Source organism: Cyprinodon tularosa, unplaced genomic scaffold (assembly GCF_016077235.1).
Source record: "Cyprinodon tularosa strain WSP-4 unplaced genomic scaffold, ASM1607723v1 ctg313, whole genome shotgun sequence".
Taxonomy (NCBI): Eukaryota; Metazoa; Chordata; class Actinopteri; order Cyprinodontiformes; family Cyprinodontidae; genus Cyprinodon; species Cyprinodon tularosa.
In genome coordinates, this window is record NW_024039023.1 from 1849454 (window position 1) to 1865510 (window position 16057).

Sequence of the window (16057 nt, forward strand, 5' to 3'; positions counted from 1 at the left end):
AAGGCTTAAAGCTCTGGTAAAAGTTCTACACCTATTCAGTCCTATATATTGGGAGTCAAGGTGCCGTTCCCCAACATGACGTCCACAAGAAGTGTTTAAAACCTAGCCTGAAGATGTGTCAGATAAATATAAAAGCAGGACAGTCAAGGGGTCACGGCATACTCATACACGGCATACACGGCAAACTTAACAAATCACAACCTTTCTGACCATTAATTTTGAAACTCAAATTTGTTATTTATTTTTTATTTTTTAAATCAAAGAGGAAACAAATAACTGTCAAACAACACAACGTAAATACAAATTTAAAATGTTGGATCAGCATTAGAGTAACACCACCTAAGGCACCCATTGGGAGTTCAGGGCGGTCAGTGCGCCCACTTACAGATTATTATTTTCTACTGGACTCAAATGTGGCTCTAAAAGTTCCCTTTCATACCTTTTTACCAGCTGCTCATGCATATGGCCAATTGGGTGCCGATATTGGATCACAGCTATAGGGGGAAATATTCTATTTGTTTGATTAAATTATCTAAATGAACCCTAATAGTAGAGGCAGGGTTAAATGATTAGTAAATTATATGTTTAGGATAGATGTGATGTGGCTCCTGGATGGTAGGAAACCAAACCAGATCATGCAAAAAACATGAAAAATCCCTAAATATGACATGTTTTATAAGGCTATCTTAAAGTATTAACTTTTGCTGTTTAAAAAGCTGAAAAGCTCCTCTCAAAAATCAAGCTTTGTGTTTTCAAATAAAACCCTAAGCTGAATTTTAGGAATATTATCCAAGGACTTAAATTGTACATCACTGTATTACGACTGGAAAGAAGATTCATCCTCCCCTCCTGTCACAAACCTAATTTCTATGTAATTTAGGCTTGCTCAGTTTCCTACACATTCATTAATCACCCTGCAGTAATCATAAGTACCACCATCATCATCATCACATCATTATCGAGACTCAAACCAACAAAGGTTTAAATATGTGCAACAACAAATTCCCTCCCTAAAAAGCGACACTGTGTAACTTTACAAGTTCCAAAAACAAATTTTAGGAGCTTTTTCTACATAGTTATCTAAAACCATGAGTTCTGTTTTTTTATTCTCAGCTACAAAAACGCCAAAAATGAATGTGTAATTTATCAATGACGTTTTAGTATTGTGAAAAAACGTATTAGAGAACTACAGATCCCACCGTCAACCCTGGTTAAAGGCCTTGATCTGTATTGTGAGATGGAAACTCACTAAAAAAGTGAATTTATGTAAGGAAGTTTTTTTGATTTTCTCTCTTTTTTTTTGGACTTTAAATGTAGAAAAAGAAAAATTATGTTTAGCTTTGCTATTTTCCTATATGCATATCATGACTTTGACCAACACATCTGTAATTTAATTGGAACGCTCTCCTGTCCTTTCTCCTTTGAAGGAGCTAAAAAAAATGAGACTGTGTGTCATTTTAAAATCGTACACTGTCATTACTAAATATTTTCTTCCTATTTTGGGTATAAATGTGCTCAATTAGAAGGCAAAATCTTATAATTCAGATTGTTTAAGTGCAAAGCAAGATTTATTTAATTTATTTATGCTACAGGTTGTTCTTTAGTAGTTAAAATGATCTAAAGCCATCTTTTAACCTTTAATTCCCAAAATCTGCATGACACGTGGAAATAAGCCGTAGGGGGAAATTAAAGAAAAGGCCACATCAATTTAAAAATATTTTTTAATTTTAGTATAACATAAATTCACCACATCTAAGGGAAAAAAATAGATTAATCTGGTAAATACTCAAGGTAACCTTTAACTCAATCCCTGGAATTTTCCAAATTGAACAAGGTATTTATTTTGCATGGTATTTTATTCCTATGATGTAAGGAGTGAAGTGAAAGTATGCTCTTAAGAGCAGACAACACGCCCATTTACAGGAAGACACAGTCCTAAGTACGCAGGGTCAAAATAAAAAACACGCACCACAGAAACAAGTGACATAATGTTTTGGTTTATAATCGACCGGGGGAAAAAAATCCTTGATATGAGCAGAGCATTTATACCTTTATGTTTTCTGGTCATGCTGTTCCAGGACTGTGACTCACAAGGAGCCACTGTGATCAACTGTATATGACTCATAAATGAAACCCACTTTTTACCCTCAAAAAGAAAAAATAAATAAAGGATTAGTTATTATAAGAGTGGCTTCTGGTTAGCATGACAGTTTATGGCTTCATATTAGAGACTGACATTGGAAGCACATAAAGCCTAAAGAACATGGATTCACTTCAAGGTCGTGGACTTAAATCAATGACATGCTGTTACATAAACCCCTCAGAGACTTAAACCATCTTCAGCAGAGTTCACTAAAATGTTATACCATAATTATCTGGATGCTACAAATCCCACATTAAATCTCCTTAGTATTTTACTGAGAGCTAAATGTTATGATTTATATGTTTTTAATAAAGAGTCAATCAGATTTATCCAGCAGATGCACCATTTACTATATTTCAAGCATCATTTGTTTTGAAGAAAAAGCCTCAGGAATAAAAAAAAAAAAAAAAACAGCAGTCAGTCAGTTACTGGTGCAGCCCCCCTGCCTGTGTTGCAGCAGTGATCAAAAACAATCTAATTCACTGAGGCTACTGCAAGGATGCTCAAACATGAGCTGGCAGTCCTTGTGTCTCTGTTGACAGTGGTGCAGAGCAGGTCCTACAGGTACCACTGCAGAGCATCAATGTCAAAAGCCACGATGGTATCACACTTTAGAGAGGAAAACAGTCATTGTGTTTAGATGGGGGTTAAACTACAGTGTGGGACCGTTCTAAATTAAAAATAAAAGTTTCAAGTATTCATGCTACAATAAAAGCATCATAAAAGTCAACAGAATCTTGGCAATATGCTTTTAAATGGAGCAGAAATACATTTTTCTCCCCCATCTATTTACTGCAAAAAATCTAAGAAAATGTTATGGGTAACTTAAGTCGTTTAGAATAAGGTTTTGTTTTGATCAACATTGTAGAATCGGAAATTTAAAATAAATAATCTTGGTGCTTATATACAACCTGAAACCAGACGTCCCTTTACCTTTAAGTTTTAGTACCAGTTGGACTCTAAAATTTAAAATGGAAGAAAAACATTTCAATATTTATTTCTTCTTTTGCAATGGATTTGTATTCAACTCCGCTGTAGTAATCCACCCAAAGATAAAACCTGTTTTTTTTTTTTTTTTTTTGTTGCTTTAAACTTTTAAAACCCATTGAGTCGCCGGTGTCTTTATTACAAGAATGTCTTTATTACTACTTTTCAAAAAAGACCTATCATTTCAGAGAATAAAAAAACAACAACTTTGAGTCATGTTTGAACTGATGCAGGTTGTTCTGTGTTCTAGTCACCCAATTTGTATTTATATATTAGGAAACTAGAGGGTGTTAGCTTTCAAATAATGTATTGTATGTGTAATTTGGGCTTACAGTTACTAAGTTATTAGCTTTTAAATTTGGGTATGCAAAATAGGCAAGGATTACCCAAAATGAGGTGGATTTTAAGAGGTTAAAAATGCCATTTATTTATTACGTCTTGTCGTGTAATGTATTCTCAGCATATTTGATTGTTTCAGAGATTTGTTAGAGAACACTAAAGAAGAAAACCAAGAAACAAAGCATACAGCGCAGGGAGGATGAGGAAGAAGAGTGTAAAGCAGGGTTAGAGAACAAAACAACACCCTAAGGTCAATGAATAGTGTTTAATAAGTCATCTGAAAATGGTTAAGTAAAGGTTGCACTATTGGAGAAAAAACAAGAAATATTCAGATGATGAGTGAACTGATCAAAGCAGCAGCCAATGGTTACTCTGGTTACAGACAATGGAAATCTGGCCACTGTGAAGGAGCGGCAAAAAAAAAAGATATTGGTAAAGAAAGGTAATAATTCATATATGGGACAAGAGATCAAGTTTCCTCATGGTTAGGCATGGTGGGTGTGGTAGCATCATTCGTATACTGAATTAACTGCAGCTCTGATTTAAGCTCAAGATCAATTGGCAAGGTGCGCAATATGGCGGCCAAAAACTTCCGGTCCCAGGGTGTGATGCTTGTGACTTCCTGTTGCTTCGCAATCCTGCCAATCAACCTGGAATTGCCCTTTTCGGGGCGACTTTCCAGTAGTACGAGAATTTTTCGATCGAGTCTACTTTCATCCTGATTTTCCTTCGTGCATCGTGTAGTGTACAGGTGGTAACAAGGGCCGATCAGCCTCTCACGATCAGGAATTGTGAGGTCAGGAGAAAATCAAACGTCCATACATACACCATTGCTGCCCAGCAAAGCCTTTATTTAACCACCCTCTTTGTAATATCTCAGCATAGGAAACATCCCCTCACGGATTACTGATACTGAGAAGCACTGGATTACTTTTAAAAAAAAGGGTGTGATGGCATGAAAGTTGTCTTCCTTACATCTGCTTAGTGGTTAAGCTTTAGTAGAAGTACCTCTGCAAATGAAGGAGATAATCATGTTGGTTTAGTGAAGCTTTGAGGGGATGATAGGGAGAAAGTAGGCCAGTGTTTCTAAAGACATGTTAAACTGATTGAACAGATCTGTCTGTATAAACTCTCCAACTCATCAAATCCTGGTTGCACTCCAAATAGCCTGAAAACTCTCCTTTAAGTAACTAAAAATATCTTCTTAGGGTTTTCATGACAGGCACTGGTGAAATCAGATCGGTTTATTTTTACCTCCCATCAACAAAGTAATCTGAATCTGTCAAAATTAATTTCTTAGACATCAACTCTTCTTCATATCTGCAAGAGGGAGAAGCAGCAAAAAATAGATCAAACTGGTTTGATTCCCAAAGCTCTTAATTCAGACTCCCTACATCCTTAACCTGCCCCATTGTCAACAAGAAGCCATGATTAATATTTTTCACTTCTGCAAGTCGAGCTCTGTTGTCACATGTGAGGTGAGCTGCCACTGTGAGATGAAATAAAGTTGCTGAGATGCAGTGACAGGCCTGGAATCAAAGTCATCTTAAGCATCTATTAATAGAATTAAAAATGGAGAGATGGCCTACAGATTAAAGCCAAGGAGCACTTTTGTTTCCTTAAAATGTATCAGTTAGCGTTGTTTTGATGAGAATTTACCATTTTTACTTTACCTATTATAAAATGCATGTCTAAACACATCAAAATATGAACAAATTAAAATTAATAGAAACTTGACATATTTCATACATAATATACAGTAGTGCATCATCGACAAACATGGATTATCGTTTTCTGCAGAAAAAATAATAATACCAAAAATGGGCTTTATTTCATTTTAAGCCGTCGTGCACTGGGGAAAAAAAAAAAAAAAAAAGAGGTCAGGATGGGGATTAAACACAAATATCTTTATACAGACATTCACCAATACTGTGGTCCCAGTGACAGACAACTAGCTGAGATCAAGAGGCTTAGCTGGAAGAATGAGGATCCTATGCAGCTTTTATCCCAGAAAGAAATGCATAAAGAAAAGAAAACTCTTTCTGACACAGCATCACACATGGTTCACAATGCAAGCAAGTCTACAGTCTCAAATAGAGGCCAACAATTTCTCACAGGCAGTTCAGAGACTAAATATACAATTTCTCATCTGTGATTGCAAACTATAACTTACAAAGATACAAATATATCCTCTTCACTTTCTCACTGTTTAACTGGGATGGTACACAGGAAGGTAAACATCCTGTGTGAGGAGACTGCCAAATAAAACAACAACCCACATCTAATTATTATTTGACTGACAAAGCAAATAATACACAATAGGCAAGAAGGAGCCACCCATCTTCTTCTTGGAGAAACAGCTCAAATAACTGTTTGTAAGTGAAGGTAACCCACAGCAACAATGTGTTGCTCTGCAAACTGCAACATAATTACTGTTTTAATGACTAATCTCTATATTCAGCTAACAAATTTAGCACAATGACACAAGCTGAAGTAGAGCCGTTATTACCGTAAAATTTTAAACAGTACCTTTGGGATCGGCGCAGACGGGCTCCGGTGAAGAAATGTGGCACGTTTAAGTTGGACAACACCGTCCAGGGGCTAGAATCTGACATCGTGTCCACGTCATGCCAGAGGGGGAGATGTAAAGGGGGCTTCTGAGGAGCCAAAGAGAAGCGGCGGCCGCTTGGGTTCAAGAGGTTATGACCCCCAGAGCACCGCTGACAAGTGCCGTCCTTAGGTCCAAACTTCCTCAGTGCAGACCCATCTGCAGCCAGCTGCGGCATAAACACACTGGCACAGAGGGCGCGTCGTCCTCCTCCGTCCTCAAACAAAAAAAAGTAATCCGGACCGGATCACGGAAGGCACGCAGAGCGTGATCCAGGTCAAGTGTTGACAACCTCCGCTGCAGCAGGGACGTGACACCCAACACCGGCTGATTCGGCCCTGCTCCCTGCGACAGTTCTGTGTACCAAACACTCGTCCTGCTCCCTTCGCTCAACATGCTTCATATCATGTAACAGGCATATACCACTTCACATCCTGTGAAGGAGGGAGGAGGGAGATGAGACAGGAGCAGTGCATCATTAACGCACGCTGCTGTGCTCACGCCGCTTTAAAAGATCGGCCCCTTAACACGGGTCCTCTGGGTCAGAGTGTCCAGCGGGGCGCATGCAGAACAAATGCTTGAATGCAGGAAAAAAAAAATCTGCCGTTTCTTCCGCAGAGAGTTACAGCTCATTTATTTGAGGAGAGCCTCACCTTAATCACCTTTGTACCGTGAGTCATTTTCTGTTTGACTTTTAAAACTACAAAGGGATTGCAAATGTGGAAACAGATGGAGTAGGTTTAAAAAGAAAGTAATTTCAAAAACCAAAACTATGAAGGTTATACACTGAAACTGTAGCAAAAACAGCTTTGTACCTCTGGCTGTTACCATCCTCAAAAGTGAGTTTGATTTGTAAGTCGTTTGATTAGGAGTTGGGCTCTCTAGTTCATTATTTTCATAATTTTTTTCTATTGTTGATTAAGTGATTTATTTGTTTTTGTAGTTTCCTGGGGGAGTCTAAGGACAGCTGATCAGAGAATCCTGCAGGTTGCAAGGATGACAGAGATCCACAGAGCTGTTTTTTTCCCAGAAGGAAAAAATATATATAAAGCCCATAAAGTTTTAAGGATACTTAAAGTGTAACAAACTGTAAAACATCACCCCACCATCAAGAAGCTTTGGAAAACTCCACCAAAGAGGGAAGTACACAGGAAAATTTGAGGTCAGGACAAGTTAAAGTGAAAAGAGGCTTAATTTGACATATTGAAGAACAGTGATTAGAGGGAGGCTGGTTGTTACACAATAACAATAGATTAGCACCAAATCCCCCCAGTCTGTTTAGCTTATGCACAAAAAAAAAGAATTTTGGGATGAGTTACACTTTAAAACCAGATAATTTACAATTGAAACTTGAACTAAAAGTAACCCCCCTAAACATGGTCATCACACTTTAGGAACTTTCTGCAAATCTAGGAAAACAAACAGAGAGGGACAACCATTTCAAATGATTAAGGTCTCAAATAAGTGTCTCAGTATAACATACATTCTAAAAGGAAGGTAGGGTTGGGTTGAAGCAGTTGTTGCCTCCAGAGATATCCAACCAAATATATAGCAGGCAGAAACAGAGGAAAGGAAATCTTATCGGTCTTAATAGACAAGATGCATCGTTTTCAAACCAGTGCTTGGAAATACTCGTATTTCTGAACAGCTACAGCCTTTTCATTTTGTCAGCCTTGCTAACCTGCATTATGCCGGTTATAAGTAGACAGTAAAGAGCTTCAGCTTGCTCTAGTTAATTTGCTGAGTCCACTGCCTGGAAGGGGAAAAGTGGAGGAAAAAGAAAAATCCCACTATGACTGGCACATAACCACTGGTCCCACTTCCATGTGGCTTTTCTGTAATAAAGTGTCATCAGAGGTCGTTTCTGCCGGCAAAAAGCCCGAGTGTGCGAGAAGTGGCGTTCTCTCACAGAGGCTGGGCGAGTCTCCCTGCAGGCCCCAGTGACAGCCTTCGCTCTAATTATGGCTTCTGCTCCGTTTCGGTGCTCCACATAAGAAATGACGGTTCAGATGGTTCAAAGTCAAACCTGCACACAGCAGCATGAGAGCAGCGGAGCGGAAAATGTATTCAAACAAACAAAACGTCTGTTTACTTTTACACACTGAGAATCTGTTAGCGTCTGACAAATTAGTGTAGTGCTTCCTTTCCCATGAGAGCGTCTAAAACCATGCCAAGTTAGCATCTAATGCTGCTAAGCTGTCCTTTAAGCTTTCCTTTGCTTTTCCTAAAAGACTCATTTTTTTGCCCCAATCCAATGATGGAAAAAAACTACAAAAAAAATGTATTTGTGACACAATGTGTGATGTTTAATTAAACTATAAGTGGTTCTACAATAGAAATAGAAACAGTAAATACCCTTCTTGTCCCACAATGGGAAAATTGTGGCATTAGAGCAGCAATAAAAGTTTACAGCAGAAGTGGTCACACAATGTCGACCTTAAAAAAAAGTGTATAAAAACATAATAAGAGACAGAGTTAAGAAAATAGACTATTCAAATACTGTACAGTGAACCCTCGCTGTAACGCGGTTCACTTTTCACAGTCTCGCTGCTTCACGGATTTGCATCATGCATTGTTAAACTTTATTGTCAAATATATTAATGGTGGCATGTCGGTTTATAAGGATCTTTTGGCCCAGAAGAAAAAAAGAGCGACAACAACTACCGATAACTATGTTCTTCTCTCCAAAAAACACAGCTGCTTTAGAAGAAAGGCTTTAGAAGAAAAAAGGGCCACAGAGCTGAGTCAGGATGCAGCGGCTCCGTCAGAACAGCAGTGAAATACTTTACTGTACACGTCAGTCACTATTTGTCCTACTGTACTTTGTATTTTTTTTCATAATCATTTTTCATTTTCTCCCGTTCCAATCCGTCACGGCGGGGCGGTGCTGATCCCCGCAATATTAACTCTTCAGTTCGTATTGATGATTAAAATTATTACTTATTTTTTGATAACTATATTATTTTACAGTACAGTAGTTAACGTTTATACCATACTTTTATTTATTAAACAAATGCTTGGGCCTGTAAAAAGTTTTTGTTCTTTGATTTCAATGTTGTATGGAGTATTTCATTGTATAATAACTTTAAAAAAATAAAGGTTTCTACTTCACGGGTTTCACCTATCGCGGGTTCTTTTTGGAACGTAACGAGGGTTTACTGTACTACCAAATGCATGATTAATTTTTAGTTTAGAAGAAATGATTCGGTTGCAGTAGATGCTCATACATTTATGGCTCTGTCTAGCTATTTATTTCACCAATGTTTTACCCATTTTATTCAATTATGTGATAAATATGTGGATACCTAATGGTGTTTTATGAGAGATTTTTCTTCTTCTTTTTTTCTTACAGAACCTGAATGAGGTTAAGTTGGGACTACTTGAGGAGCTTTTTATACAGAATAAGAAGGTTTTTCACTTAAAATGCTAAATGTTTGCATTATTTCTCCATTTCTACCCTAATAACTACCCTGTGTTTGTCATTTTTCTTTCAGCAAATGGCTTCCTTTAAAAAAAATCTTGTTCAGCTACTGATAATTTTTTAACTAGAGTATTTTATTATCTATTTAAAGATTAACCGTTTCATCTCTACATGCATCCCATGTTTCAACCTTCCCACCTGTGAGTGATAGAGTTCTCTTTTGATGAGAGTCTTACCAGTTCAGAGTAAAGACATTTTGTGGTAAAAGTTTGAATAAAGTTAGTAAGTAATCCGCTTCATAGTTTTAGGGTGATGCTCAGCTGTTTTATTTCCATCTCTGGACGGACCCATACAATATCTTCGCTCATGTTTGTTGTGTTTCCAAATAATTCCTTTTGGTTTAACGCAGCCTGCGAAAGCGTGGCTCTTGTCCCAGTGCTTTGATGCAGAGGGTGAACGATGCAGTGCAAGTGACCTTGTGTTTACCATAAACTGTCCCTCCGATGCACTGACGCACTTCTCTGGATCCCCCCTTCTCAACATTAAGACAATAAATTACAGTAAGATAATGAAGCTTCAGTGTTTATTAATAGAGTCTGAATTGTCCACGTCTGCAACGCAATGCATCCAAAAATAGAGATAACCCCCCCCCCCCTAAACCCCTAGTTGCACATTGTGTTCTTGGAGTGAAGGGGAGAGCTGCAGCATTCCTAAATCTCCTCCGATTTCAGGCAGGACTTTTTAAATAATAAGAAAGGTCTACAGAAATCTTTATTAGCCGTTTAGTTCTATATCAACCAAAAGATTTTAGATTTGTCACGTGATCTTACAAGGTTATACAGCTTTCCAATGTGAAATTCAATTCCAGAAAGTTCTTTTTAATTTATTAAAAAGAACAAGTCTTTATCTTATTAGGGCTGCAAGTAACGATTATCCTGGTAAACGATTAATCTGTTGATTATTTTTTGTTTAATCGATTAACAACCAGAAAAATATTTTTTTACAGAATAGAACCAGCTCAAACTATAAAATTTCCCACTTGATGAATTCTGGTTAGAGCATATTGACAGACAAAAAGTTTATCTTAAATGCTAAATATTTTTTTTATTTTTTTATTTTGGCAATTTTGGTATAATAAGTGGGTCGCTCTGTAAGCTAAAGGCATGTTTTACAGTCTGTACTCCAATTAATGACTAATCAATTACTAAATTTGTTGACAATTTTTTCAATAAATGATTAGTCCGATGCATTTTTTTAGCACTAATCTTAATATTTTAAAAACAGCTATTTATACACAATGAAGCTCAGGTATTTGTGTAACCATATGAGGTTAAGGTTTAAAGTAAATTTTAATATACAGAGTTTCTCATTATGAATTGCTTAATTAAAAGATCTCATCTGTTCTGAATCAGACAAATAGCAGTAGAACCTGTAAAAAGTTGGATGAAAATTCTAAAAAAAATTCTATGCTGGTTTTTGAAAAGGGTAAAATAATTTAAACTTTTTGTTTCTCCTTATTATAAGAAGAAGTAATGTAAAAAAAAAAATGCAAAAAACGTTTGTTTTATTGTCTTTTGAGAAATGATAATCTAATTTTTTCTACCAAAAACAAACAGCTTTGTTGTATGAAAATGATAATAAATCATAAGGGATATAAATACTTAAGAGCTGACCCCCGGTTATTATTTTCTACATTAATAAATTAAGATAACTGTTAGAGTTCTGAATCAAAATAAAGTAGAATAGATCAGGAATCATGAAGCTTCATAATATTTTCCTTAAGCTTTAGCCTCATTGTGGTTCAGTTTTACTGTTTAGGTATGTGATGCTTTGATAACAGCACACCACCTCCATTCTGTTGAAGCATCAGACCTGCTGAGGCAGAAGGCCAAGCAGAAGAAACAGAAGCTCGTCAGATAAAAAGTCAGATTCTGGTCAAATAATGACTGCAACAAAAGGCAAGCTTCACCTGGGAAAAGTTATAAACCCCTGACCAGCTCTGTAACCTTTACTACGACAGTAAAGCAGTTACATAATCTGGTCCCTGTAGGCTTTTGATGTGTCCTTTCTACAGCACATCTGATTCAGATGGCTGATTTACCTCCTAAGCACATCAACAACTTCTGCAATGACCTGGAAATGAGCCATTCATTCTAATCAGTTGCAAAAGAGGGAAAACATAAAAACCTTTCCCCAGATCATCTATTTTTCCTTCCAAATGGTGCAACACAACCTTTGTTTATGAATATATTAAGTTATTGAACAAATCCTCTGGCTCTTATGACCTGCTTCAGCCTGACAAATGGAGCAATTGTTTTCTCATGGTACAAAGAGCTGCTGCTTATGCTCAGCGATGATCCAAACCGCATTAAATGGGCTTTTTTATTGTACGACGGTCAATATTTGTAATGGTATACCTGATGAAATCAAAACATTTATTTATCACAGAAGAAACTCTGCATTGATAAAAAAATGCAGCTCCACACTGTTGTGTGCTGCTGACTCATTTTACCGCCTGCTCCACTTGACTGTCTGTGAAAGCTGCAGAGTACAAGAGGTGAACAAGAGTGAGTTGGGTGGGCGTTTCATTCTATTCATTCATACTGAAAATTCTCCAAAAATGAGCCTTTTGAATGAGATGGAGGAAAAAAATCACCAATAAATCCAGTAGAAGCTTTTTATGAACATTTTACCAAGAGCAAATCTTTAGAATAAAGCATAAAAAACTTTCAAGATCAAAGGAAATGTATTGACATTTACTGCAGACAGAGATACATAATATGTATATTTTCCCAGAGAGAATGAGAAGATTAAGGGAGATGCTGAACGGCTGAGAAAAGAACTAAAAATCAATCAGTTTCTTCCATTATTGGATTCTGAACATCTAATTAAAAAAAGATACAAGGATACTTTTCAAACCTGATCTGAGCTCAACATGGTTATTTCAAATAACCCTCAAAAGGTTATTGAGATCAGAGTTGGAGATCTTTAAAACCTGTTTCTATTCAATTTTGTAAATCCAAACCTTTCACCAATTATTTGTCTCTTCGGGTTCTTTTATTGTCTCGAGCTAAATATATGTTACATTCATAAACATATATTATATCTACTGAGTTTTTTAATCAGTTTTGTTTATATAAAACTCTTTCATCTTGAATGAAGAAAATATTCAGTTCCAGTATTTCTGCAAACCAAAAGAAGTTTGACCTTGAATGCATACTGCCTGTTAGTGAATTAAATGTTGAGATAACGAAGAAGCTTAAAGCTAACAAATTTAACTATAGAAAGAAATGCATAAGAAACCTTGAGAAATACTAACAAACTAGTTCAGTTCTTTCATTCCAGAATGAATCAAGTTGGGATTGGGAAGGATTGAAACCATTCTTCACTTTGATGTGTTGCTAATGCCCCAAATCCTACTTAGCACATGAAAGAGGAGCAAACCGCCAGACCAGAATGGGGCAAGATGGGGGAAGGGGAGGCCTTATCAACGTTACGTAAGCTCCGTGTCCTCTTACAGTAGATGAGTTTTAGAGGGCAAACTGAAGATTCAGCTTCAGATATGGAAAGATGTAACAGCAATAAAACATGGACGGCTGAACGGCTCTTGCTTACCTCCAGAAATGAAAGGCATGCAGTGGGCTGCACGGACTGCAGGGGCTAGTGGGAGTGGGACTCAAGCTTCGGGGAGTAAGGCTGTAAGTTAAATGGAGGGAAATGAATAGTTGTCCTTTATCACATACAAGACAGCCCCCCCCTCCCAAAGAAAAAAACCTCCCACTGCTCTAACATGAGCCCAGATGAAGACAGCAGCATCACAAAGAGTAAATGATCCCTGTCAGATGAATCTAATGGTGTTTGAAGAGCAGGTCCTGGGGCATTAGTCTGGTTCTGCAGTGTTTGGTTGACATTGAGCCTGTAAACTGTGCCAGACTAAAATGACAGGTGGCAATAAAACGCAGATGTTAAAAGGCGAAAGGTCATAAAGGGAGTTAGAAATGTACCAAAGGTCAGAAATGAAGCTGTAAACGGCCTTCTTCCTGGTTCTCTGATCAAAAGAAAGGCTTTTACTTGACAGAGTGATGTCATATGTTTAATCTTTGCTTGTGCTGGACTGCCAGTAGCACTGCAGAGCATTAGGTCATGCTAAGGTGAGTTGCTTTCACTGCAGTGGTTTCCCCTCATTAAACAGTTAAATGTAGAACCTAAGTGTGTTAGGTTAAACCTCTCATTGTCAGTGGTTTTACTGCACAGGGTGACATGGTACATCAGTGAAATAAGCATTTCCCCGTATGTTTGCTTTGAGTCAACAGAGCCTCATCCTGCTGAGGTAAGTGGTCAACATATTATCTAAAGCAACAATCCCTCTAAATGGGAGGTTTTCTATTTTAAAATCATAATATATCAAAAGTTAAGATATATTTATAAAAATTGGCAAAAAATACTATTAAAAATTCAGCAGGAAATTGGCTGATGACAAGTATTATAGGGGGATTTCAGGTCGATTTGTTTTGACTGCTGACAGCCTGTACTGCAAAAACTGATCTAAAAATAAGTGTTAAATGTTTAAAATTGGTGTATTTGCACTTAACTTAAGCAGGTAAATACAATGATTTGCTAATGGAATTAGCATTTTCCCCCTTAAAATAAAATATTATGTTATGCACTTAAAATAAGGTAATGGACTTTTTTCCCCCTCACTCTAAATGTAAATCATATTATTTAATTTGCAAATGTTGCAAATCAAGAAAAAAATATATATACTTATTTTTAAGAACAAAAAAACAATTAGATTTCTGTTTTTGCAGAATGTCAAAAACTAAGATTATCTTCTGTCAAGTTAGAATGGAAAATGCTTCAAACTATAAGACCTCACAGGCAAAGTAATGATCTATATTGTTTTTGAGAAAACAAACCAATACTTTTTAAGTAATATTTACCACAGAAGCCACTCTAAACAGCAGTTTAGCTCCAAAGCTGTAAAACCAACTGTCACTCAAGTTCTGGCACAGCATCAGCTCATACTTGACAACAGGAAGGCTGAAATATACGCATCACTGCAGGATATACAAATAATTTGAACTGGATTAAATCAGTATCAGGGGGTCGAAGCGTAATAAAAAAACTGATCAGAAAATGTTTCCCAAAACAATGATTGATTTTTTTTTATATATATTTTTGCAACAGAATGAATTCTGGCAGATAAGTGTCAACAATAACATTGGTATTGCTCTCTCAGAATGGTTTGTTGACAACTAATATAACCATGGCAACACCATGATGAATTGGTAAAAGGATGACTCTCAGTATGTACAATTTGCTCAGACGCATGGAAAAGAATATATTCAGCGGGTCTCACTTTCTATAGGGAAAAGAAGCAGCATAAAAAAAATGTGTTAAATGATTGAGATACTTTAGGATTGGTCCAAAAGTCTGCATAGAAATAACGTCATTCAGCAGTCCAATTGGCTCAACTGGAAATTTTAAATCCTTAAATACAGAGAACCATGACAAATGCCTCGGTGACCCAAATGAAAAATGCATCAAATAAGGAAAACAACACAGTCTGTGATAAAAACTACAGACAAACACTGTTTTCAATTATTCTCTGCATCCCACCTTATTGATCACATTCAGAAATCACTGTGGGTTATTTTTATTTTTTTTACAAGTGCGTTGTTTGTTATCACTCACGCCTGCAAATGAAGCCTCCCCTTTATGTTATTCCTCAATGAAGCACACGCATGAAAACCACAGACAGCAGAAACACATGCAGACTCAGACACAGAGGCAAGCTGCTTGTTGCCAAGGTGTGGAGGATTTGACATTAGACTTCCTGCTGCAGATGCTGCTGCTGCTGCTAATGCTAACGCAGGACAAGGCAACAGTGAAAGACAGCAACAAATATGATGAGAGAGATAGATGAAGCTACCCGCTGCAGAGGAGCTGCCTGGGATAACAGGAAAATACTCACTCTAGCGTCAGCCCTGGAATTCTCAGTCTCTCCCGCTGGGCTTTCATGGCTGAACTGTGCTCGTTTGCTCTATTGTGGTCATGATATGAATTCACGCTGTCTGCCTGCTTCCAGCCTCCCCCCCCACCACCAGACACTGCACCGACAAAGACACAAACCCAGCTACCACAGTGCAGAGAAACCGATTGGCTTTCTCACCCCCCAAAAGAAGGGAGGGCTGAAAAAAGGGGGACTACAATCCTTGTTTTGGTCTTTCCATGTTCCACCTTGAAGCTGTCAAATGAGATGCTCATATGCCAGAGAAAGGCATGGAGGCAGGACAATACCCCCTTCTTCCCTCCCCTAATACACGCCCACTGCTCCTTAAAACCAATGACCCCCAGCAGCACGGCCCCTCCAGCAGCTGGTGCCTTGCTCCGTGGCAGAAATTCACGCAATAAACTGAAGCTCCTCTACGTGCAGTCACCTTGACAGCGGCTAACACAAGCAACGCAGTTTGCAACACAACGCTGCCACAACCACAGGGATGATGTCATTCTGAGAAGAGAAACAGATTGCAGCGCTAAAGAGTCCACATCCGTCTGT

The 16057-nt window shown here is 37.6% G+C and overlaps 1 protein-coding gene across 5 annotated transcripts in view; it reads right to left on the minus strand.

Moving 5' to 3' along the window:
* LOC119788298 (microtubule-associated serine/threonine-protein kinase 3-like) overlaps positions 1-15786 on the minus strand; it is a 54690-nt gene extending 38904 nt beyond the window's left edge. For 4 of the 5 annotated variants that reach the window (XM_038292553.1, XM_038292552.1, XM_038292551.1 and 1 more), the window contains exon 1: positions 5999-6471. In XM_038292553.1, coding sequence (XP_038148481.1) covers positions 5999-6255 — 257 coding nt within the window. In that variant the 5' untranslated portion in view covers positions 6256-6471. Of the gene's footprint in view, positions 1-5998; positions 6472-13113; positions 13195-15472 lie in introns of those variants that run through there. The other variant, XM_038292554.1, reaches the window with a different exon arrangement.
* Between the last annotated feature and the right edge of the window lie 271 nt (positions 15787-16057).